Below are 24,119 nucleotides of genomic sequence, written 5' to 3' on the forward strand. Positions count from 1 at the left end.
AACTTGTCCAGCAAATTTCCAAGGATTTCTGGAGCTTTCTACCTGAAAGATGTGTGCATGCCCATCCCTCTCAGTACCTATTGTTTATAACTGCACTGCACAAGAGAATTCTCATTGTGCACTTGTAGATGTTAATGTAATACAAATAGACATAGATACACATATCATTAAGTTACCAGTAACTTTTTTTTTTTGTAGACCTCATACTCACATGAAGACTTGTCAGGACTGAACTATAATAATAGATCATCGTGAACTTTTTGAGCATGATATTCATGACAGATTCCTGAGCATGCAGTCACTGAACTATTTTCAAGTTGTATGTTTATGTCTTGGCTTCATGTAATAAACTGATGAATATGACACCTGATTGCACCTACTAAATAAATAAACATTTAAATATATTAACTAAATTAAACTAGTAAATAAGTTCTAGGCCAACCCAAGAGAATTTATTCTGAATTTATTAAAAAAAAAGTAATAGATATAAAATAAGTCTGACTTCTTGCCCTATGCAAGAGCATACTTAAGTCTTAAAAGACCATGAAAAAAAAACACCCAGATATCTTAAATACCATAAATATATTCAAATCTACAAAAACTATATTTCTTATGTGTTTATATCATGGTATAAATTCCACAGTTAACCACAAGATAGTAGGTTTATTTCTAATCAGTATTTAGGATTATTTTTTAAATTTTTATCCTAAAGTTATTTTAGTACATAGTTGAAATAAATTTTGAAATATACTTTGATCCACATTATGATAACAATCTGAAGTAAATAAAGAGGTAGCTTCTCAGAGAATTACATGTTTTACATGTCAAAGAACTTTATTTAAGAAAAAACAGCTGAAGAGACATGACTGCATCTCAAACATTTAATGTGAATATTTTGTTTTGTCTTTAGGAAACTTATAAAATGTGTAAAGAATTTTCGCACAAAAACTGGCTAGTATTCTACAAAGAAAATGGGTGAGCTCTTTGTTATAGAAGATTTAACCTGGGATCCTTGTTTTGTCCATTCTGTTTCCTCATTTAATTATACTTATTATAAAACCAATGTAACAAATTGCAAATGTTTTATTGTAAAAGTAACTCCTCCCACATTGTAGAATATTTAAAAACAGACCTAATGACAGTGCTTGGGACACTGGGGTGGCTCGTTGGTTAAGCTTCCAACTCTTGATTTCAGATCAGGTCATGACCTCTGGGTCGTGAGATTGAGCCCTGTGTCCGGCTCCGTGCCTGCTTAAGATTCTCTATCTCCCTCTCCCTCTGCCTCCCCTCCCCCATTGTCTCAATTAACATTTTTCTTTGTTATTATTTAGTCTTGATCTTCTTAGGGTTGCATGATAGATCATGAAATGACGGTGCCATTGTTACTCACCCATTATCCTCACCATTTCCTTTCAGATAGTTTTCTTCTCCTCTTTCAGGAACAACCTGACTGTGCTGGATGTTCTAGAAGGTCGAACTCACACCATCTCACTTCCCATCAACCTCAAGACAGTTTTTCTTGTAGCAGAGGACAAGTGGCTTCTGGTGGAGGACAAAACAAATCAGTGGGTAGATCTACATAGCATCTCATGGAGTGTACCATAGCTCAACCATGTGTATGCAGTTATCCAGCATCCTTACTCTTCTGTCTTCCAATGTCTGGCTTTTAACAATTTCTGAATTTGGCATCTCTGTAGATGAAAATTAAAGGAAAGGGGAGGGGAAAATGGAAATAAATATCACTTCACAGAGTAATTATAAAGTGTTTCAGAGAATGACGTTGAAGTTAACAGTAAAAACATAATGACTTTTAAGTATGATCCATATTTCCTTGGATTTTTCCCATTACTACATTGAAAATTCATGGTATTCTTGCCCAATTAGAGATATTTCAAAATAGATATTTGATTTATCCTCTCTTCGGAGGACCATGGTGTCTGTCCTAGAGCTGTTGCCTTTTTGGAGCTTCACAAAATTCACCCCCTAGAAGTTTCTTCTTCATTTTGTCTTGGTTGCTCTTATATAGTTACATTCATGTTTGTGTTGCTTCCCTCCCATTGGATGCTATATTTCTTGATGAAAGGGAATTATATATGCACATGGCATGAAAAAGTGTGCACAGTAAATTTTGTGTCCCCCTCCCTCCTGCATTACCTTGACTGGCTAAATACAGACTCTCTCTCTCTCTGCCCCTTGGGTGACAAGCAGAAATATCTTGCTGCAAAAGATTTCTGGCTATTCATACATCCCTATTTTAGAAACCTTAAAAATAGATAGATGGGGAATTATAGCAGTTAGGGCCTCTGTCCCTTAGCTGGTCACAAATAAGAGGCCAGGTTCCCACTTGACATACTGGCTAATCAAACAGTCCTATCAATAGCAGGTTCCATGATAACGCAGGTGTGTTGCATTAGGGTTGCTTTTTTTTTTTTTTTTTTTTTTTTTTCAGTTTTCAGCCCTTCCTCTTACTGGATTCTAGTTCATATTTATTACTGCATTGTTATTATGCAATGCTCCCTATACACCACGTTGAGAAGTTATTTGTTCAGAGTGTAACTCTGAAACTGCAAATCATACTCAAAATATAAAAACAAGGCTTTGGCAGGGGGTTGGGGTAGAATTCTGATTTTTCATAGCCTGGACTCACAATTATCAAAAAGGAAAAACTTTTCATTTAGGTGTTTTGTTTGTTTACAGGAAATATCTTTTAACTAAGCCTGCACACATTGAATCTGAGGATAGTGGGGTTTGCCAGTTGTACATGTTGAAAGAAGAACCACCTAGCTCAGGATTTGGAGTTATACAAGGTAAATTGTGTGATCTTTGTGTTTATGGCCGTATGGTTCATGCTTACAGTCCTCTAGCATCATTTAAGAACAATAACATCCACATATGTTAAATTTATGCCAAGAGAGAAACTTAGTAGCTACATTAGAACTAGTAAATAAGAATGTACTATCTTTTAAGTTGTTTGAATTTTTTTAACTGAGAAAGCAGAATTTTAATATACATTTAGTTTCTAAATGTATAAATGTATATTATACATTTAGATATACATTCATACATTCTAAATGTATAAATAATATACATTCTAAGTGTATATTAAATGTAATTCTAAATGTATACTTAATGTAATTATATATTACCCTTTTAGGGTTGCATCTTTTCTTTTTTTACACAGGACCTCAGATTTTCTACTTAATTCATCACAGTTTTGAGGGGTGAATAGTACTTATGAAAAAAACCTAAAACATACCATTACCAGCACTGGATTGGGTCAGTTTCACATCTTTCCTGCGGGTGATATTAATAATATATATTGCTAATGAAATTTCAAATTCAGTAAATACTTGTATTCATTTAGAGAAGATGCCTTGATTGTAAAAACTGAATTTTCTCAAACAAAAGGCCGTGAATATAATTTAAAGTGTTTTCTCTTTTTTTAACTTGTGCTTTTCTGTTCAAGTTAACAAGAATGAAATCTCGGGGCATATGGTATCTAATGTTTCTCTGACACTTCAGAAACAGATCTCAGCATACCTCATAAAATTTCAAGTGATCAGCTATCATCTGAAAATCTAAGTTCAGCTGTGGGACAGAAAATTGCATCTCCTAACCGAATTCTCTCAGATAAGAATAGTTATGCTACAGTTGTTATTGGCTTCCCAGATCTTATGGTAAGCACCATTTTTTTTCAATTATTGAATAAATATTTCTTCTCCTCAGTCTAGCCTGTAATCTATAAGGCTATCATAGGGCTAATTAAAAATGTAACAATATTCTGGTAAACATTTCAGATCAAGTCTATATTCCAAATCAGTCATTAGAAAATGCACTCAACCTATTGAGCTTCTCTTGCTTCTTTAAAATTAACATTTGGAGAGTAATGCAGTTATGTGATTTAGTCATGGGATACCAGTCTTCTTTATACATGGGAGTCCATGTGACACGGTTAAATGTTTAACCTACTGACTATAATTTTACATTATGTTGTCTTAATGTGTGCTTATGTAATCTGTCAAGAGGAGCATTTGAGACTGACAAAATAATATGTCTTCTAGAATTTGTTAGTTATATTTGTTGGGGGGGGTCTCATCACTGTGGATTACATTTTTCAACACTCATGAACATCAATTCACTTTCCATTGAGTTTTGCTCTGATTTCTCATATCTTTGCAGCATCCAGATTATGGTGATAGTCTCAACTATCAGAAGGGACCACTGCTGCTATGTACCATTATCTGTAAAGAAGAGGCTATTTGTAATTGACTTCAGATGAAACTAGTCACCATATTCCCCTGATGAAAACGGGGGAAAATGAAATATAAAGGCTATTTAAGTCCAAGATGCCATCTAATGACCTTAGATGTAGCTCCGTGTATTTTGATTTAACATTTAATTTTCATGATTACGTTTGTAGCTTTTGTTTTTGAATAGAATCATTTAAGGATAAAGATATGGGCTCTGCCTGATGGTACACCCATCTCAAACAATCTCAGATTTTTAATGTAATTAATGAATGGTGACTACTTCAGGATTTAAGGTATCTGAAATCCAAAACCCAGTGGATAATATGTGGCTTAGGATTTTGCCATATGTCTTCCTAATTATTAAGTAAAAAGCGTTTGCTATGGTATTATATAACTGAAAATGAAACACATTGTTGTAATACAGTATCTACATAGCCTTGTCTGAATGAGAGTTGTGTTTAATATGCTTTCTCAATGATTGCTGCCCTCAGTAGGGAAAATACTAGAGCTATGTTTCTGAAGGTGTAGTCATTTAAAATATTGATCTTCTGATTGAAGAAATTAGTATAGGAATATAATGTTACTGTAAAAAAAATGGTTAAAAAGTATTTGGCACTGAGTATAACACATCTTGTATTAACCCTGTAGAAATCCTTTATAGCCTATAGGACTAGTGTTAAATTAAAAGTCCTACCCCCCTACTCAGTATGGTAAGCAACACATAGGAGATGTTAGTGAATATTTGTTAAATAAAAGACTACGGTCAGTTAGGCAGCCTTTCAGCATTTTATGATAACAAACGTATTTTTTAGGTCCTAATACAAAAATCAGGCACTGCACTATTCTAAATCCTTTCATACATGACAATTTTTAAAACAATTTTATAAGGTTTTAAAGATGAAGAAACAGAGAAGGTATATCCCCTAGGCCACAAAAAAAATACGAGTAAAGGAGCTGGTATTTGAGGTCAAGTGTGACTGACCTTCAAACCTGTATCCTTTCTCCTGTACCACAGTGCCTTTCTGCTTTTATGTGAATCTCTTTTGACTCTTCATAAATCTATCAATAAAGGGATATGTCACCTAGTAACTTTTTATAGCATTATCAGAAGCACCTAAATTATTATAAACATAGTATCACTTCCTTACCTAATGCCAAGTAGCCATAAAAACCTATAGCAGATATCATTCTCAATAGCAAAACATTAAAAGCATTCCTTTTAATATCAAGAATAAGACAAGGATACTCACCATCACCACTTATATTAAACGCTCTACTGAGTATCTCAGATATCAAAATTTTTGATAAATTGAATTTCTTCAAAATTGGCAGCTTCGGCTCTATAGAAGACACTGTTAAGAGAATGAAAAGGTACCGCTGGGAAAAAATATTGGCAGATCACATTTCCCACAATGGACTTGTATCTAGAACCTACAAAGTTTCCTTAAAACTCAAAGGCAAGAAAACAAATCATCCAATATAGAAAATGGGCAAACAGTAGCTCAGTGTGAAGCATCAGAGGGCAGAGTCTGAGCAGGTGAGCCCATCCAAGATGGGGGAGGGTATAACCACCGGTGATGAGAATCAACTCCAGGCAGGATGCAGACAGTGCCCATGAAGAGGTAGAAGTAGCCTGGTGTAGGATTTAGAAGCCCCAGTAAGGTGAGGAGGCATCCATTCATGAGTGTAGCCCAATGTGGGCTCTCAGAACCAAGCAGAGTAAGGAAGGCATTTGCCCAGGAGGGAAGGTTAGTAATGGGATGGGATATAAGTCACATTCAGTGGAATTGAGCAAGAAAAGTAAATCTATTAAAGATAATGAAGTCTAGTTTCTCACTGTTGGAGAAGGGAGTTACAGATAGAGAAAGGGAGAACTCCAGAATGAATCCTGTAATCATTGCATTAGAATTGGATCTATTTGTGTGAACTCCTGGTTTTCAATATATTGGGGGTAAATGTGGGGAAAAAGGCAAATAATTTGAACAGATGCTTTAAGAGGCTAAGAGATTAAGTACATGAAAAGATGTCCAATATCATTAGTTATTTGGGAAATGCAAATTAAAATCATGATGAGATACTACTATATGCCTGTTAGAACAGCTAAAATAAAAAAAATACTGACAAATCCAGCTCATACATTTTTATGGAAGAGCAAGGATAAACAATAATCAAGATGTGAAGAAGAACCAAGTAGAAGCAGAGGTATTTGCCCTACTAAGTTTCAAGGCTTATTATGAAGCTTCAGTAACTAAGACAATGGTATGGGTGTAGGGATAGAAAAATAAATGAGTGGAGTAAGTACCCAGCAACAGATGGATGCATATTCAGAACTGTATTTTATAGTAGCAGTGTTGATCAGTGCTATTTGGTATTTGATGGTATTTAGACAATATTTCCAATTAGTGGAAAAAGGACAAATAATGAATCTCGCCTCACGCCATTCACAAAAATAAATCTCTAATGGATTAAGGACTTAAATGTGAAAGACAAAACTTTAAAACATTTAGAAAATATATAGGAGAGTATCTATGATTTGGGAGTAGGGAAGGCTAAATACATATATGGCAAAAAAATGTAAGTAAAGCAAGGGGGAAAATTAACTCAAAATTCCAGAAGAGTTATGAACATCTAGGGCAGACAGAAAGATATGAATGGTAAGGAACACTCAGGGACTTCAGAATGCTGGCAATGCCAGAGAGTAGGTGTATTAGATATTTCATTTTCAAACTGACTTTATTGTTATAGTCCCTCTTTTTAGTTATAATTCATCTCAAGGTAAAAAATATGTTGTATATTTCACATTTGCCTGAAAATTATGATTATTGGTAAGCAGCTATTTTCTATACTAAATTCAAAAATGTTGAGAAATAATCTGATTTTTTATACTCGTGAAATACAAGTATCTGGTGTCTGCTTAAAGGGCTGCATTATACCAGGTGTGGTATACGTACTTTATAGTAGAGTTGGCCCTTGAACAACATGGGGGTTAGGGATGCTGACCCCCTTCACACAGTCAAAACTCCATGAATAACTTTCAACTCCCCAATACTTAACTACTAATAGCCTACAGTTGACTGGAAGCCTTACTGATAACATAAACATTTGATTACATACATTTTGTATCTTACGTAACATTTTATATGTACAATAAAGTAAGCTGGAGAAAAGAAAATGTCATTAAGAAAATCATGAGGAAGAGAAAATACATTTACTGTACTGTAAAAAATCCACATATAAGTGGATCTGCACAGTTCAGACTTGTATTGTTCAAGGGTCAACAGTATTTCAGTACTTTTTTTTTTTAAATGTAGGCTCCATGCCCAGCTTGGAGCCCAACATGGGGCTTGATCTCACAACCCTGAGATCAAGACCTGAATTGAGATGAAGTGTCAGACGCTTAACTGACCGAGCTCCCCTATATTTCAGCACTTTAATCTTTTTCTTTCAGTCACCCAGTGAAGTCTATTCTTGGAAAAGGCCATCATCCTTGCATAAACCAAGTGTCACTGATACAACATTCTATGGAGGAAAAAAGAAAAGTGAAACTCCAAAACAAAGCAATTGTGTGACTCTTTTAGATACTAACCAGATCGTCAGGATTCTGCCCCCAGGAGAAGTCCCTCTAAAAGATATCTACCCAAAAGGTAAGAAACTTACCAACTCCTAATTTGCCAAGGTAGTCAAGGTGTAGTTTGCTTTTGGTAGGGATATTTAATTTATCATTATCATTCTGTATTTATAAATGTAATTTTATCAGGGTCAAGTAGCTAAAAAGACCTACGTGTATGCCCAGAAGGTTTTCACTCAGTTTCTCGCAGTGTGTGGTGGAAGCCACTGCTGTTAAAACTCTTCTTCCAGGGGGATCCCTGGGTGGCTCAGCAGTTTGGCACCTGCCTTCAGCCCAGAGCATGATCCTGGAGTCCCAGGATCGAGTCCCACATCGGGCTCCCCGCATGGAGCCTGCTTCTCCCTCTGCCTGTGTCTCTGCCTCTCTCTCTCTCTCTCTCATGAATAAATAAAATAAAATCTTTAAAAAATAAATAAGTAAAATAAATAAAACTCTTCTTCCTTTGCCTTACAGTCTATATGATTACTTTACTTAGAAGATATTGTCAAAGAGACTTAAAAATCATCAGACCAATAGGGATAGAATATGGGGCCGACTTTTGTCTTGAACTCCCATGATGAAAGGCCAAGGACTCATGCAAGTTACTGCCTTAGCAGTGCTCTCAGAGCTGTCTAATATTTATTACTGCAAAACATATGCCAGGTCCTGTACTGATCACTTTTCCTTGTATACATGTATTTAACCTTCAAATCTCCATTCTGTCGTCGATGAACTCTCTAACTTGTATGCAGGGAAGCTGACAGAGGGAGCTCAGATGGCAGGCCAAGGGTCCCCCCACCCCCACCCCCACCCCCGCCCCAAAGTGGCCACCAGAGCTCAGATCTGCACCAAGTCTTCCAGGTCTATTCTCACTGAACTACACAGGCTTTCATCACAATGGATAATGATGAAATTGTTTGATCATTGAGCCACTGATTATTATTTGCATCATAGTCGTAACATACCCTGTGTCTACATTCATTATTATCACTGTGGACTTAATAAATATAATGCTAGATGTATTATAATCTGTTACTGGGTTTGAGAAGTCCTGATTATATGATAATCTTTAGAATTAATTCCTTCCAAAGAAATCATCATTTCCCCAAAATGTTTCTTAAGGTTGAAGAGGCAGGTGAATAAAGTGACAATCTCAGTACAGTGCTATGATAGGTATATTCACAAGATGATCTATAAAAGGAGAAGCTTGTAGTCCAGACTGGTGATTATGAGCTGACCCTTGAAAAGATGAATAGGAGGGAATCAAATGAAGGAATTATTTCAGGAAGAGGGAAACCTGTGTGAAAGGTACAGGGGCATGACAACATTCCAGGAAATACAAGAAACTGTACTAGAATTTAGTGCACCCAGGAGTCTTCCTTGATACTTCTTCTCCTTCATCCTCTCTATCTAATCCCATCATAAATTACCATGTCCTTTTGATACACCTCACTAGTATACTTTGATTCACCCACTTGACTAGAGTTCTATTACCAACATCCAAATCACTGCCATCTTGCACTGGAATATTACAACAGCCTCCTGACGTTTCTTCTACCTCTCTTTCCTCATCCTACCCATTCCCCACACATCCATGATATTTTAAAGTATGCATTTGTTCTTATTAAGGTTCAGTTTATATGGAGTAAAAGTCATCCTTTTTTGTATATAATTCTGTGAGTTTGGCAAACACATGCAGTTGTATAACCATCACCATAACTGACAAAGAACAATTCCATCTCCACCAAACCCCCGCTTTGCACTCAGCCTCTCTGCCTCTTCCCTATCCCCTGACCGGGTCTGATTTCTGTCCTTTTCCAGAATGTTCATATAAACAGCAACATAGAGTATATGATCTTTCACTTCTGGCTTCGGTCACCTAATGTCATGTATTTGAGAATCACTTATATTATTGTTTGTGCCACTAGTTCATTTTATCACCAAGTAGTAGTCTATTGTGTGGATGTGCACACTTTGTCTATTCATTCACAAGTTGGGGGCTAGTTGGATCATTTCCTCCTTTGGACAATACTGAATAAGGCTGTTGTGAACACTTGCGCACAAATCCTTAAGTGAGCATAAGTCTTTGCTTCACTTGAATAAATACGTAGGAGTGGCATTTTTACATTAGATGAAAGAACCGCCAAACTGTTTTACAAAGTAACAATACGTTTTGTATTCCAGTCAGCAATGAAGGAGAGTTCTGGTTGCACCGCCTCCTTGCCAATACTTGGTACAGTCAGTCTTTCACCATTCTAGGAGGCATGCAGCAGTATCTCATGATGATTTTAATTTGCATTTTCCCCAGTGTCTAATGATGTTGAGCATCTTGTCATGTGTGCCTTCCTTCATGAAATGTCTCAGATTTTTTGCCCTTGAGTTATTTGGGGTTTTTTTGTTTTTTTTTTTTAAGAGTTTTGTGTGTTCCTTATATATTCTGAAGTACAAGTCCACTATCAGATACATTCTTTTCAAACATTTTCTCCCATTTTGATGAAGGGAAAATCTCCCTTCTAGGAATTTTGTAGTTCTGGATTTTACATGTCATGCTCCATTTTGAGATCTTTTTTTTTATACGGTGCAAAGTGTGGATTGAGACTCATTGTTTTATATGTGGATATTCACTTGTTTCAGCACCATTTGCTGGAAAATCTGTCCTTTCTCCATTGAATTTCAGCAGTTGGACCTCTGCTGAATATCAACTGACCACATATGTTTGGGTCTCTTTCTGTATTTTCTATTGTGATCCATTGATCGCTGTGTCTATGCCTTCACTAGTAGCACACTTGATTACTTTCTAGCTTTGACACTTCTTTATAATGAGTGTCAAAGTCAGATAGTATAGAGCTTCTAACTGTTGGTAGGTATCAGTGGGTAGAAAATTAAGAGGAAATCAAAGATAAGGAAGACTTCTGGATAAACTGACCTGGGAGGATTCTTGCTGAAGGTGGGCCAGGGTGATGAGACCTTACCTCGAGGATGATGGAGGATGAGGACACCTGATCACATGTTGAGGGTGGAGGATTCTGGTTAAACTGACTTAGCAAGACTGTTGCTAAAAGTGAGCAGTGCACAGATGAACACAGAAGCCCAAAAGTTGGGGCCTATTTGGAACGAGGATCCAGAAGAGCCTGACTAGAGTTTGGTCCCAGGGGAATGGTCTTTGTCATCATCCATATTGATAGCTCCTTCATTTATTTTCACTGCTGAACACACTACAGTTTATTCATCTGGTCTCTGTTGATGCACACTTAAGTTCTTTCTGATTTTTGCTAATACAGATAATAGGCAATGAATAGCCTCATACCCTTCTCCTTGTGTACATGCTGAGAGTCCATAGGATATATATTTAAGAGTAGAATTACCAAATTGTTTCCCAAATATTGTTCCGGCAGCATAAAAGAAGTCCTGTGCTCCCAATCCTTATCTACTCTTATAAGGATCAGACCTTGTATTGTGGTTTCAGTTTCTCTTTCCCTAATTGAATAACCTTGAGAATCTTTTTATATGTTGTGATTTACTCTTCTGAGAGTTGCCTATTAGGGCTTAGAATGGTGTCCAGCACATAGGAAAAATTTCATAAACATGGACTATAAAAAAAAAAAAAAAAAACAGAAAACCCTAGGAGAATGATAAAGGGAGATCCCAGGAAGATAGCTATGCACAGACCTTAGAGATCAGCCAGTTCAGATGAGGACACATGAGAAATTTGTAAATATTTAGCTAACAAGCATCAGTTATAAGGAACAAAAATAATAAGTTTGTGAAATTTTAAGAAGCATGTATCAAAACTATGAGACCATTATAATCCACAAGTTAAGAGAGGAGTGACTGATGTTAAAGTGTTCTTTGTACCTTACATTGTTCAAGAGGAAAGCAATGATATTAATAAAGTTTATGTGTCAGTAAAGTAGGAATAGAATATATAACTTCCAAAGTAGTAGAAGAAAGATTATGGCATAAGAAATACCTTTGCTCTGGTTAAGAAGCAATCGTGAGCCAACACTAGAATAAAAAAAAATAGTTATTTTTCTTTAAGTAAATAGAATCCAGCCATCTGATTAGTCAGGAACTAATGCATATCAGCCTGTTTATTAAAGAAATCAATAGAAACTATAAAGACTATTTTCCTGGTGGCTTTCACAAAGATGGTATAACTTTTGCTGACTGCAGACAGGGAGAGATTTACTGTTGTCTTCCAGTTGTTTTTCTTCTAGTTAAATGTTAGCTTTTTTTTTTTCTTCTTTTTCTTTTTTCTTAATTACAGACCTCAGCTCTTTAAACACAAAATAACAACTCTGGTTTAGAAGTGATACTCTGTGTTTTGAACTTTGAGTAAATTCAAAGATTTGGCAATTAGCCACATTGCAGGGCTCTTCATTTCACTCTTCATCTCTTAACACAGAAGTGCATTAAACTTGGTAGTTAACAGGTGTACATCAAATTACATTCCTAAAAGGAGTGAATTTTTTAATATGATTTCATCCTCCCTCTGAATGTGTTCTCAGTTGTTTTGTCTGACAGCTTTTATACGTCCTCCTAACCTTGGCGTTGTGCATATAAGCTGTCCCCACTGTTCATGGGACCTATGCAATAAACACGGAGCTGTGACTTGCCTTCCATCATTAGGTAATTCATCCCCACGCATAGCTTATACCTCTCTTTGAAATCCACCTGGACTGTAAATATAATGGAAATTTACTGAGCCTCTGTCCTCTCTATAGTGTTGAAATGTTTAAAATGGATAGACAAGGATTTGGCCAAATTTCGAGGGAAATCTGGCCACGGTGTTCACTTCCTTAATTCAATCACATATTCTGAGCTGATTCATTTTCAAATCAGTAAACGTCAGTTCTGATTATTTTTCAAATGCTTGCCATTACCACCACCACCACCACCACCACCACCACCACCACTCCCTTTATACTGTTCTGAAGTGCTTTATAGCCACAAATTGCCTTTTCTGATACGTGAAAATATTTTTTAGCGCCAGGAGTAAAATTCTTACTTTCTCCTTCTTGAAATAGACACAGCCATTACTGCATTTTTCTCACCCTCTTTATGCCATGGAATTAATTTGCACAGTGAAAGAAAAGATATTTTAAAATAAGTTGGCTTACTTTGCTTTCATGGGCCGTCTGAAAGCACTGGTGGCCTGTAGCTCAGCTTAATACTACTACTTATGAAAAAAAAAAGCACCCGTGAGTGACAAGCCAAAATTTAAGTTGGTTAGCTAGGCAGCTCGAGTCATCCCAACCGCTTCAATAACTGGTCATTTTTGGCAAGGAACTTGGGTCTATAAATAATTCAACCCACTTCAGCTGGGTCTTAGCAGCAGGAACTGTCAAAAATGATATATGGTGCAGAACTTTATCCAAGACTGACCTTCTATCTCAGGCAGCATTTCTAATGCAGGCTGTGTGTGACTGATGATAAGCGTGCTTGTTTTATATAAATGGCCATCTAGGGACAGCCAATTCAGCCGGGTGGTCAGGTTACCATAGTAACTGTCTTTTCTTACCCTCCACTAACCCTGGACATTACCTTCCTTTCCTCCTAGCCCTCTGACCCTTGACACTTCCCTCTGCCTGACTCTGCAGCTCATACCTGGCCCCAGGCCTGTGAGTCCCACCCTGGAGTGTTTTCTGAGTCCCCAGAGGACCACAGTGGATTTTGTTTTGTTGTAGTTTTTTGTTTGTTTTTGTTTTTAAAGGAACTTTTCCTCTTTTTACTGTGGGCTCCTCAGATGAGACAGGAATCACATCTCCTTCTTCTCTGTCCTCAGTGCTTTGTTGTATAGTGTCTGGTACAAAGTAAGCCTAACCATGTTTGTTGAATAAATAAGACATATTTTGAGTTTTGAGTTTTTCAGATGGTCTACTCAAAAACCTTTGGCTACAAACATTAAATAAATATACCAAGTTTCTTATTTTTTGTAAACTATAAGTTGGATAAGTTCAGTGTGCATATCCTGGATATCTCATTCTAACGTGAAGTTGTAAGGTTCTGTGTAAGGGAGATTTTTTTTTTTTTAAGAGACATTAATGACCAATCTCTTGTAAAATGAGGCTGTTTTAAAAAGTTGTTGCCCTAGGATCAGCTTAGGTGGGAGCTGTGTGGAATGGTGGACAGAGCAGAGATTTCAAAGCCAGAAAGGCCTGGATTAGAAAGCCATCTCCATCACTCTCCAGCTATGTCGCCTCAAGCAAGTCACATTATTATTGTACTTCTATTAGCTTCAGCCTCCTCCTCTCTCAAGCAGGAATCATGTGTCTTTGCTGTCAGTATTAAGATCAATACCTATAAAGACTGAGCAGAGTTTCTGGTGGTGTCAGCCAGTGATCATGCGTGATGGCACTCAAGGCTTTGGAAAAGAAGTCAGCAGACCCCTGGAATTGGCTGGAAAGCAATTCCAGAATTGGAGATGGAAGCTCTGGCACCTGTTTGTCATACCCTCTCTTTCCCCAACCCTTTCATAGCTTCCATGATCCAGAGTCCTCATCCCGTGGGCTCATCCTCACCTCACCCTCACCTATGTCAGAGGGCCCTAATAATTACAGGTACCATGTGCTGAGCAACTATTAATAAAGTGCTTTTCATTCACTAAATTCATCTAAGCCTCAAAATAATGTGCTCAGATGCTCAGATGCTGTTGTGACCCCATTTTACAAGTGACAGAAGCAGTGAGATAACTCACTTGACCAGCATAAAACACAACTAAGAAATGCCAGAGCCAGGATTGTATACCTGGCCAGTCTGATTACAAAGTGGGTACTGCTTCCACCACATTATACTCTCATTATGACTTCCTAGGAAAGAAAAACAATTCGAGTGATGAAATCTTTTCAAATAAACTGTAAGTGCTAAAACATCTCATTTTGGGAAGCTGGCAAAGACAATGAAAAGAACTTAGGTCATTTTCTGACAGTAAAGAATCATGGCCTAATATGCAGGTATTTGACAATCTTTGTGTTTCAAGTGATAAAATCTTTTCAAATAAACTGTAAGTGCTAAAATGTCTCATCTTGAGAAGCTAGTAAAGACAATGGAAAGAATTTAGGTAATTTTCTGACAGTAAAGAATCGTGGCCTAGTATGCAGGTGTTTGACAATCTTTGTGTTTCCTTGACAAAAACAACCCTAGAGACTAGACTTGGCTCAGGACCTTGTCAGGTGGGTCTCAAAGCTCTGCCCTAGGCTACTGCTAACTTCATTCCACTTTTAGCAACATTCATGCTTTCTTCTGGTCTTATTTTGATACCGTGCAGTAATTTAATACTCAGCTCGTGTCATGACTTGTTTGCAGATGTTACCCCTCCACAAACAGCTGGTTATATAGAAATCACTGACCTTCAATCAAAGACACTCCGGTATATCCCTATTCCCAGGTAATCCACTTTCACCTATGTTCTCAGTTTGTATGTCTGATTAAAAGCAAGTCAAGTCTTACCAAGTGCTCTGAATAAATGTGTGCTTTTGCCTCCTTAAATAGCAAGCTCCTTTTTTTTTCCCAGTTGCAGTTGGCTTGTATTTTGCTGCTGTTCTGCCTGTTTTACTGCTATTTTTATTTTCCTTTGGGAAAAATGTTCAAACAATATATAGGTGTAAGTCAACCTACGAGGCTTCATTTTTCTATCATTGATCTATTCATTGATCTATCCCAGTGATCAGTTTTTGTGTATCTGAAACAATGTTTTCAGTATTGCAGAAATATTCATCCTTACTATTTTTTTAAAGTTTTTATTCAGATTCTAGTTAATTAACATACAGTGTTCTATTAGTTTCAGTTGTACAGTTTAGGGATTTAATGCTTTAAACAACACCCAGTGCTCATCACAAGTGCCCTCCTTAATCCTCATCATCTATTTCACCCATCCCACCACTCACCTCCCTTCTGGTAACCATCAGTTTGTTCTCTATAGTTAAGAGTCTGTTTCTTGGTTTCTCTCTCTCTCTCTCTCTTTTGCTCTCTCTCTCTCCCTCTTTTTTTCCCCCTTTGCTTGTTTGTTTTGTTTCTTAAACTCTACATATAAATGCAATCATATGGTATTTGTCTTCTCTAACTTACTTTGCTTAGCATAATACTCTCGAGCTCCATCCACCATACTTAACTTTATATTTTAGTTTTCAGAGATAAATGTGTTCAAAATATCAAAGGAATTTAATTAGCATTTATTTAAAATTGTTTTTTGTTTTTTTAAAGATTTTATTTATTTATTCATGAGAGACACAGAGAGAGAGGCAGAGACACAGGCAGAGGGAGAAGCAGGCTCCATGCAGGGAGCCCAATGTGGGATCGATCCCAGGACTCCAGGATCACGCCCTGGGCCGAAGGCAGGCGCTAAACTGCTGAGCCACCCAGGGATCCCCTAAAATTGTTTTTGTTTTTTTTTTTATGTGAAGGGGGTGACTGGGTGATGAGCACTGAGTGGGGCACTGGACGGGATGAACACTGAATGTTATACTGTATGTTGACAAATCGAACTCCAATAAAAAAATATACAAAAAATAAATTTTAAAAAATGAAATTTAAAAAAAGAAATAAAATAAAATAAAATTTTGTGAAGGCTTTACAGTAGCTAAAGGCTTCCAGAGATTTTGTAATGGAGCTCATGACCATTCACTGCTTCTATCACTGTCCAGTGATGGAAGCAAAGTACCCAAACCAGCTAGACTGAGGATACCGAAGGAAAATTATGTGCTTGGTTTCTACCCTTGAGGATCACAAGTGTCCTCACCAGGAGTCTGTCCCTTTCTGAATGTATCCATGCCTGAACTCCCTCTTTCAGCTGAACCATGCACCTGCGCTCGTCTAGTTGGCCTAGCTCCCTCATTCTTCCATACTTTGCCCACCTCCACCCAGTCCATTGCCTCCTTCTAATCTTTTATTCTGCTTTAGCCTAGTTTGACATCACATCCCCTCCTTACATATACTTCCTGACAGAAGACTGAGCCCTCACAACACAGGGGTGAAAACCTCATCTGAAATCTCCCAACAGAGGAGCCTGGAGCATGAAAGAAAGGCCAGCCACACCAAGACCTGTCAGTCACCCACAGCATCATCAGGCCACTTTCCACCTAACTCTTCCAACCCCTAGAAGAAAATAGCCAAACATATGCCAAACATGACAGTACACAGTAACTCAGAAACACAGTTTCATTTCTTAGGACCCATAATCAGTTTCAATAAATAGGAATAATAAAAGCATAACTCAAAAAAAAAAAGTTTACTTATTCCAACATATATAAGTGTGCCTTCTTAGAGCATCTTAATGTGTCCGTTTAATGGAAAATGGCTTTTAGTCATTTGGGGAAATCACTTATTCCAGATGAACTATGTGCTTATTAAAATATAATATTAGTTTAAGCCACAAAAGCAAAGAACAACTTTTTGTTTTTTACATTTCTAAAGCATTAGTCATTTTTCTCCACTATTTCTCTTAATTTCTCTTTCATTAGCTCTAGCTTTTATTTCATTGTTTTTCTCTTTTAACTTTCTGTGTGAACCAGATGTTATACCTGCCATGGAAAAAACATCTGGAAAAACAGCTGTGTATAGAGCCAATGCCAGCTGGTCGCCATGATGCATTCATTTAGAGCCGTACTGTCCACCAGAAATAGAATATAAGTCATGTATGTCATTCTATAGTCCTTATTAGCCACATTTTAAAAAAGGACTTAAAAAAGGAAAAATAAACAGTTGAAATTAATAACATTTTATTGACTCAGTATATTTGAATGTTATCATTTTATCATGCGTACTCTAAAATAAATAAAATATTTTTTAATTTTAAAAAATGTTATCATTTTGACACATGCTCAATATAAAAATTTTAATGAGATATTTTATATTCCTTTTTTCTTCTAAGTCTTTGAAATCAGTATGTATTTTATACTTTTGGAACATCTCAGTTTGGACTTGCCATATTTCAAGTGCCATGTGATTTGGAGTCTGTTCATTATCAGTATATCCTGAATTTCTCTTGAGATTAGCTATTGCCATTTTTGGCATATATGCAATCCAAGAGAACAACCCATCTGGATTTCAGTTTTCCTGCTAGTTGCTTAAATTTAGCATTCTGCTAGATAGCTGGAATTTTCCATCTGATGGCTAACTTCAAATAACATAAAATACAGTAACACCGTATGTAACTACAGGGCCAGAATGAATACATCACTTTTGCTCCCAGTAAAACTTGACTATTTTTCCTCAAATCTTTGTATTGCTTGCATCTGTAAAATGATACTGCCTAGCTCTCATCTGTGAGTGTATGAAAATCTGGGCCTCGCTCTACTATAATTGTATGTATTCTTTAAAGATCTTGCTATTATATATAAAGGGGAATATACATTTAAAATGAGATGAAGGGATCCCTGGGTGGCGCAGCGGTTTGGCGCCTGCCTTTGGCCCAGGGCGCGATCCTGGAGACCCGGGATCGAATCCCACGTCGGGCTCCCGGGGCATGGAGCCTGCTTCTCTCTCTGCCTGTGTCTCTGCCTCTCTCTCTGTGTGTGTGACTATCATAAATAAAAAAAAAATAAAAAATAAAAAATAAAAAATAAAAATAAAAAAAATAAAATGAGATGAGATGAAGAAGAGATTGTAGAGCTGGGGAGCAAATTGTAGTAAATATGTGATTTTTTTTTAGCACTTTTTTTGGCACTTTTTTTGACATACTGAAGAAATTGCCCCTATAAATTTCAAGTTTCATGGTATGAAGAGTTAGACGTTTAGCCAGTATATACAGTACACCACGTCTTACATCTTGAGTGCTCTTAGAAGAATTTCAAACATTATTGTTGCATGTAGATAAACATCATTGTTCTGGAATAGCCCTTTACTTCACCATCTGTACCTATTAATTTTTTCCTAAGGCACATATTTTTGAGAGAACCCCATGAGATAAATCCTGTCTTATATCAAATGTTACCTTCTTTGAGTCCTTCTGAAACTGTAAAATAGTTCTGAAACCCTAGGACCCATCCTACTGTTATCATCCTCTTCATATTAACATTTTCTAAAACTTCTGTGTCCCAGAGTAGCTAGCTTTGTCACTCTGTGTTGAATATCTACTAAGGCAGACTGGAAAAAAAAGTCAAACTAGTCTTGGTTTATTCTTTAGGATATTATAAGATTTTACCCAACATATAGTGGTTTTGTGGTTTTCCCAGATCTACATTGATGGATTATTATGTTTTTATTATCTGATCAGACAATCCCTCTAGACCACTTATTTCATATTGAAAATATCAAATGTATTTAGAGAGCTAACACTGGTAATTAGAATTTCTGATCTGTTTGTTTTATATAGTGAGAGCAATACTCAGGAAAAGGAAGTGTGCAGTTGACTCTTATAGGCAAAAGCAGCATCCCTAGGAATGAATATATAACAAAGGAAAGATGTACATGTATGAAATATATAATATGAGAAATATACAAATTCCTTGTTATAAATTCCTGTAACTTCCTAAGTTAGAAAATGCAAAATAATAATACAAATGCAGTTAAGGCCCATAAACAAGACATCAGTTTCCGCACTTAGACTGAAACTTAGAGCCCTAAGGAGGAAGTCCAGTGTTGCAGGTGCATGAGATATAAGTTGGTTTAGAGTTCTTTTCTTTCTGACAGTGAATGTTAGTATCATCATTTCTGACAGTGAATGTTAGTATCATCATGGGTCCGCAAATACAGCAAAGTATAAATAATCAATAGATAACTGTGTATTTTTTTCCTTACAGATGGATTTCTTGGTGTCTTTTAATATGCTTTTAGAATGTGCTATCAGAATTCTTTATAGCATGTTTAATGAACCCAAATTAGGTAAACTAGCTTCATTACTACCAAACAATTGACTACTGTAATTTCGTTATCAGGTCAGAATCTCTCTCGCCGTATACCACATGGCTATCTACTATTTCAGACACAGATGCCCTTCTAGCTGAGTGGGACAAAGGCGGTGTTGTTACTGTTGACATGGGAGGTCACATCAGGCTTTGGGAAACTGGACTTGAACATCTGCAGCGATCGCTCATGGAATGGAGAAACATGATCGGACAAGGTGACAGACAGATGCAGGTACCACTCAAATTGACCTTAAAAGGTGCATACTCAGGTATAAATTTAGTTCCAGGTGCTACAGTTGTGGAAACTTCTTGCCCCCAAACTTAAATATTGTTGCTTAAATAGCTAAAATAATTTCTCATAATAGAAAAAGACAAATCTATCCCTCTAGATAGTGAAAAAGTTAAAACGTTTACTTTTTTTTTTCTTTTTTTTTGGTCAGTGCTTAAATATGCAGGCCCCTCACATCACGACATGAGAACACAATCAACTTTTGTTGTTTAACCTCCAGCATTAATTGGTTTCCAGCACTGCCTTCACATCTGTTCTGACTTTTACCACCATCATCTTCAGCATCTCTCTACATGCTACCAAGGAAGCAGAAATACTGATATAAAATGCAGCCCATTACCCTAAGGCCAAAGCCTATAGACTAGATAAGATAAGCAAATGACGCATCCAGTAGAGGTGTGTCTTTACCAACTTCCGTATAGGTCCCGATAATACAAACTTAGTGGTAGTGAGAAGTAGACCCAACCATGCGCTGGAAAGAAATGTGGAAGCAGGGCACCAAGGTGAGAGGAAAACTCCAGAAATGACTCAGCCACCAGCTAATCTGGTTGCTGTCTAGAACTCATGTGAACAACAAGGAAAGCTGTGTGCCCATAAGTACTGAAGCATATCATAAAAGGATTTATTTGTTATTGATTTATGTTAATCTTCAGAAGAAAATGTGGCTGTGTACATTTCATTTTTATATAGCAAGGTAGGAAAGAAAAGTAGGTTCCTGCCAGCTGTGCTGCTCTGTAAAGAGCCAAGTAGCAAGACAAAAAATTTCTACCAACTATTCCACTGATACCTGATTGATAATTACTATTTTACATGGTTATTTTTGTGATTTCCCTTAGGGGAGAAATGTATAGATTTATGAATGAGTAATACATATTTCTCTTAGATTCTTTTTTTTTTTAATTTTTATTTATTTATGATAGTCACACAGAGAGAGAGAGAGAGAGAGAGAGGCAGAGACACAGGGAGAGGGAGAAGCAGGCTCCATGCACCGGGAGCCCAACGTGGGATTCCATCCCGGGTCTCCAGGATCACGCCCTGGGCCAAAGACAGGCGCTAAACCGCTGCGCCACCCAGGGATCCCTTCTCTTAGATTCTTAAAAGCTTATAGGAACATTTTGAGGATCGTAAACCAACATAGGCAAGCAACCTCAACTTCTTTTGAAAGGGTATGAATATATTAATTTAATTAAGCTAAAACAAATGTATTGCTCAAAAATAAACATCTCATTAAGTCCAGTGAATCTATCAAAGCAACAGACTGAATGTTGGTCACTATCCATAACAGTAATTAGAAAATTAATTAACCATGGTTTTGATTCTCTTATTATTCTAAACATTAGTTTCTGCTTCCTTTGAATTAAGTGATTCTTTTCATTACAGTGATTGAAGCCAAAGAGTAAAAATTATTGTATTTCTTATATTTCATTTCAATTTCTCATGTGTCATAGAGATGAAAGGTCATATTTTTCCTATGGTCAAGATTGTGGCCTAAATTAACTTTCTTCCACAACAGAACTTTAAGAAGGAATTTTACTCATGATTTTCATAACTGGTTTTGACTGCTGCAAAAGTTAACCCCTGTTTGTGTTTTAGCCATATTCTTTTCTCTTCCCAGTAACTTCTCCGACTCTTGTTCACCTTCCTGTTCTCAGCTCCTAGCGTAAGGATTGATCCACAGTAGGCAATTAATATGCTTGTGTCTGCTCACACTCACATATACTAAATTACATCGGCCATTGAACCCATTCAATGAAAAAATGGAATTGTTCTTTTAAACTGTCACAGATTATTCATTTGTTTTTATGTAACCGAATCCGTATTTATTGAGTGAATATCCATAGTTATGAAGTTAGAAATGTATTATCTAACATCTCAAAAGTAATCAAAATATTTGGCTACAGTGTGCATGGCAACATCTGATCCTTCCCAGACCAAACATCTTCCAGGAAATATATAACTTTATGTCTCCAGTTCAAAGTTCAGTTGTAATAGAAACAAGACTTATTTAGAAATAAAGTTCTACATTTGAGAATTGGATATTAGTTTCATTTGGAAAATTAGAACAGATGTTATCCTACCTTCTCCCTTCATCCTGATGTTCCTTAATCCATCTTGGTTGATAGTGAAATTTGTATTTATGTTCATACTCAAACCAAGAAGCAGACTGTGAGCATGCATCTTTATTGTCTAAACAGACAGGATTCATTGCCCAAATGGTCTGCCATTGCTTTAGCTCTTGGTCACATCTCTCCTCTTCTCTCTGCTTGATAAATAATGAGATGGTATATTTAATTGTTTTTACTTAGACCAGCTCATGTTATTATTTACAAGTAGTTTATACAACCAAATCTAAATAGGAATCATTATGGAGCAACAGTAATAACAAGCAAAAATGTGTCTTTTTTACACTCCCCATAAGGTGCAATCCTTCAATCTATTCCTCCTTTATGGGCCCTTTATTCAGCATATGTCTACTCCTGGTTTTGGAGCTGGAAAAACGCCTTTCTTAGAAATATTGAGAAAAGAGTATGTTCTCAGTACCATCCTTATCACTGGCTGAATGCCAGTCGCTTTCCCTGTTCCTGGCAGAGTAACCCGATCTCCATCTAGTGGTGAAATGGACTTATTTTACATCAAGAAATTTAAAAGGCTTGCTTTGCACTTCAGTAGTTGAAAGGCATCCCCAGGCCTGCTGGCATGGGAGGTTTACACACGCCTGTCTTGTGTGGTTCCTCTTGGTCACAAGGTGCTCCTTTCGGGCAGCAGTGAAGGCTGGGCACACTACCGGCCATGCCATGCCTTACTTATTGACCCACTTTTTTCCCTGACTCTTCTGCGTGGTAGCAAAAGAACTGTTCATACTTAGATAAACTATGTCAGTTACATACTTTAACACTATCCTTTATATCTTGCTACAGTTCAGAAGCCATTGTTGCTCGAATTTTTGGTTTTGCCTATGAATTCACTGATAGTTTTCTTTTAGGAGCACAGTTTGCAAGAAGAATATTTATTGAGCTCTGCATACAAAATGTGCTCATTAATTTTACATGCTTTGATAGGAACATGTGTTTTTCTTACAGCAAACAGCTATAACAACAAACTCATAGTGTCAGTGTAACTTGGTAGTTCTAAAAGCCCATGATTAAGAATTTATATTTATGGGGCACCTAGGTGGCTGTCAGGTAAGCTTCTGCCTTCAGCTCAGGTCATGATCCCAGGGTCCTGGGATGGAGCCCCACTTTGGACTCCCTGCTCAGTGGGGAATCTGCTTCTCCCTCTCCCTCTACCCCTCCTCCTGCTCTCATGCTCTCTCTCTCTCAAAATCTTTTTTTTAAAAAAAGAATTCATATTTATTACCTTTAGACTCCATATTTTCAGAAGCATGTGTTAATTATAAGTAAAAATTTTTCTGACCGTGCTTCATTATGTTCTTTATAAAGCATATTTTTCATATTTTTATTTAGTTATATTTGGATTCATCCCAAGAAGACTATTTAAGCTACACCCCAGTTTTCTTCAGAAATCATCTTCTCTAAAAAGCTCCTGATGATTATTCTTGTGGGAGTACAAAAGCTAAAAGATTATAGCTTTCAAATGTTATTGTCTAATTAAAATAAACTAATTAGAAAGTAAATACTCTGTGTATTACTGGTGGAATCTCTTTGAAGCCTTCGAATAGTACTTATTTACCTGTATACTTTTTAAATGGTTAGAATCTTTGAAACACATCATGGGACTGGCACTTACTCATTCTTACAGTGAAGATAGTGCCTAGTACACAGTAGATGCACAGTAGAGGCATAAAACAAATACATAGAAAAGATAACTAATTTATATTAAACACCACTAATCCTTTTCCCCTTTTATTTTTTTTTTCTTTTCCCCTTTTAAAGAAGATATTCTAGGATTATGAGTCAAGGTAGATTGCTGTACTTTAGTAAATAATCCTGGCCTTCTCTTTAACTACTAGCTCAACGGGGTTTTTGGTTTTGTTTTTTTTTTTTTTTTTTTTTTAAGATCTCAGTAAGATGGAAAGTCCTGCTTCTAGTTTTAGAAAGCACTAGATCATTTCATTGGACCTCTATTAGTACATTTAGTTTTACAGTATACAGACTGTTCTCTCCACATGC

At 36.7% G+C, this 24,119-nt stretch overlaps 1 protein-coding gene and 1 long non-coding RNA gene across 3 annotated transcripts in view; one reads left to right on the forward strand and one right to left on the reverse strand.

The window, feature by feature from the left end:
• Nucleotides 1-24,119, forward strand: part of VWA8 (von Willebrand factor A domain containing 8) — a 354,557-nt gene that overhangs the window by 239,669 nt on the left and 90,769 nt on the right. For both annotated transcript variants that reach the window (XM_035704343.2, XM_049099336.1), the window contains exons 31-37: nt 911-975; nt 1,440-1,565; nt 2,698-2,807; nt 3,523-3,677; nt 7,699-7,894; nt 15,163-15,244; nt 19,731-19,932. In XM_035704343.2, coding sequence (XP_035560236.1) covers nt 911-975; nt 1,440-1,565; nt 2,698-2,807; nt 3,523-3,677; nt 7,699-7,894; nt 15,163-15,244; nt 19,731-19,932 — 936 coding nt within the window. The remainder of the gene's footprint in view (nt 1-910; nt 976-1,439; nt 1,566-2,697; nt 2,808-3,522; nt 3,678-7,698; nt 7,895-15,162; nt 15,245-19,730; nt 19,933-24,119) is intronic.
• Nucleotides 179-8,650, reverse strand: LOC112678834 (uncharacterized). The gene is made up of 4 exons (XR_003147904.3): nt 8,032-8,650; nt 5,501-5,602; nt 1,391-1,691; nt 179-379 (listed from the first exon to the last, which is right to left on the reverse strand). It is a non-coding gene; the product is annotated as an uncharacterized LOC112678834 (long non-coding RNA).

Source organism: Canis lupus, chromosome 22 (assembly GCF_003254725.2).
Source record: "Canis lupus dingo isolate Sandy chromosome 22, ASM325472v2, whole genome shotgun sequence".
Taxonomy (NCBI): Eukaryota; Metazoa; Chordata; class Mammalia; order Carnivora; family Canidae; genus Canis; species Canis lupus.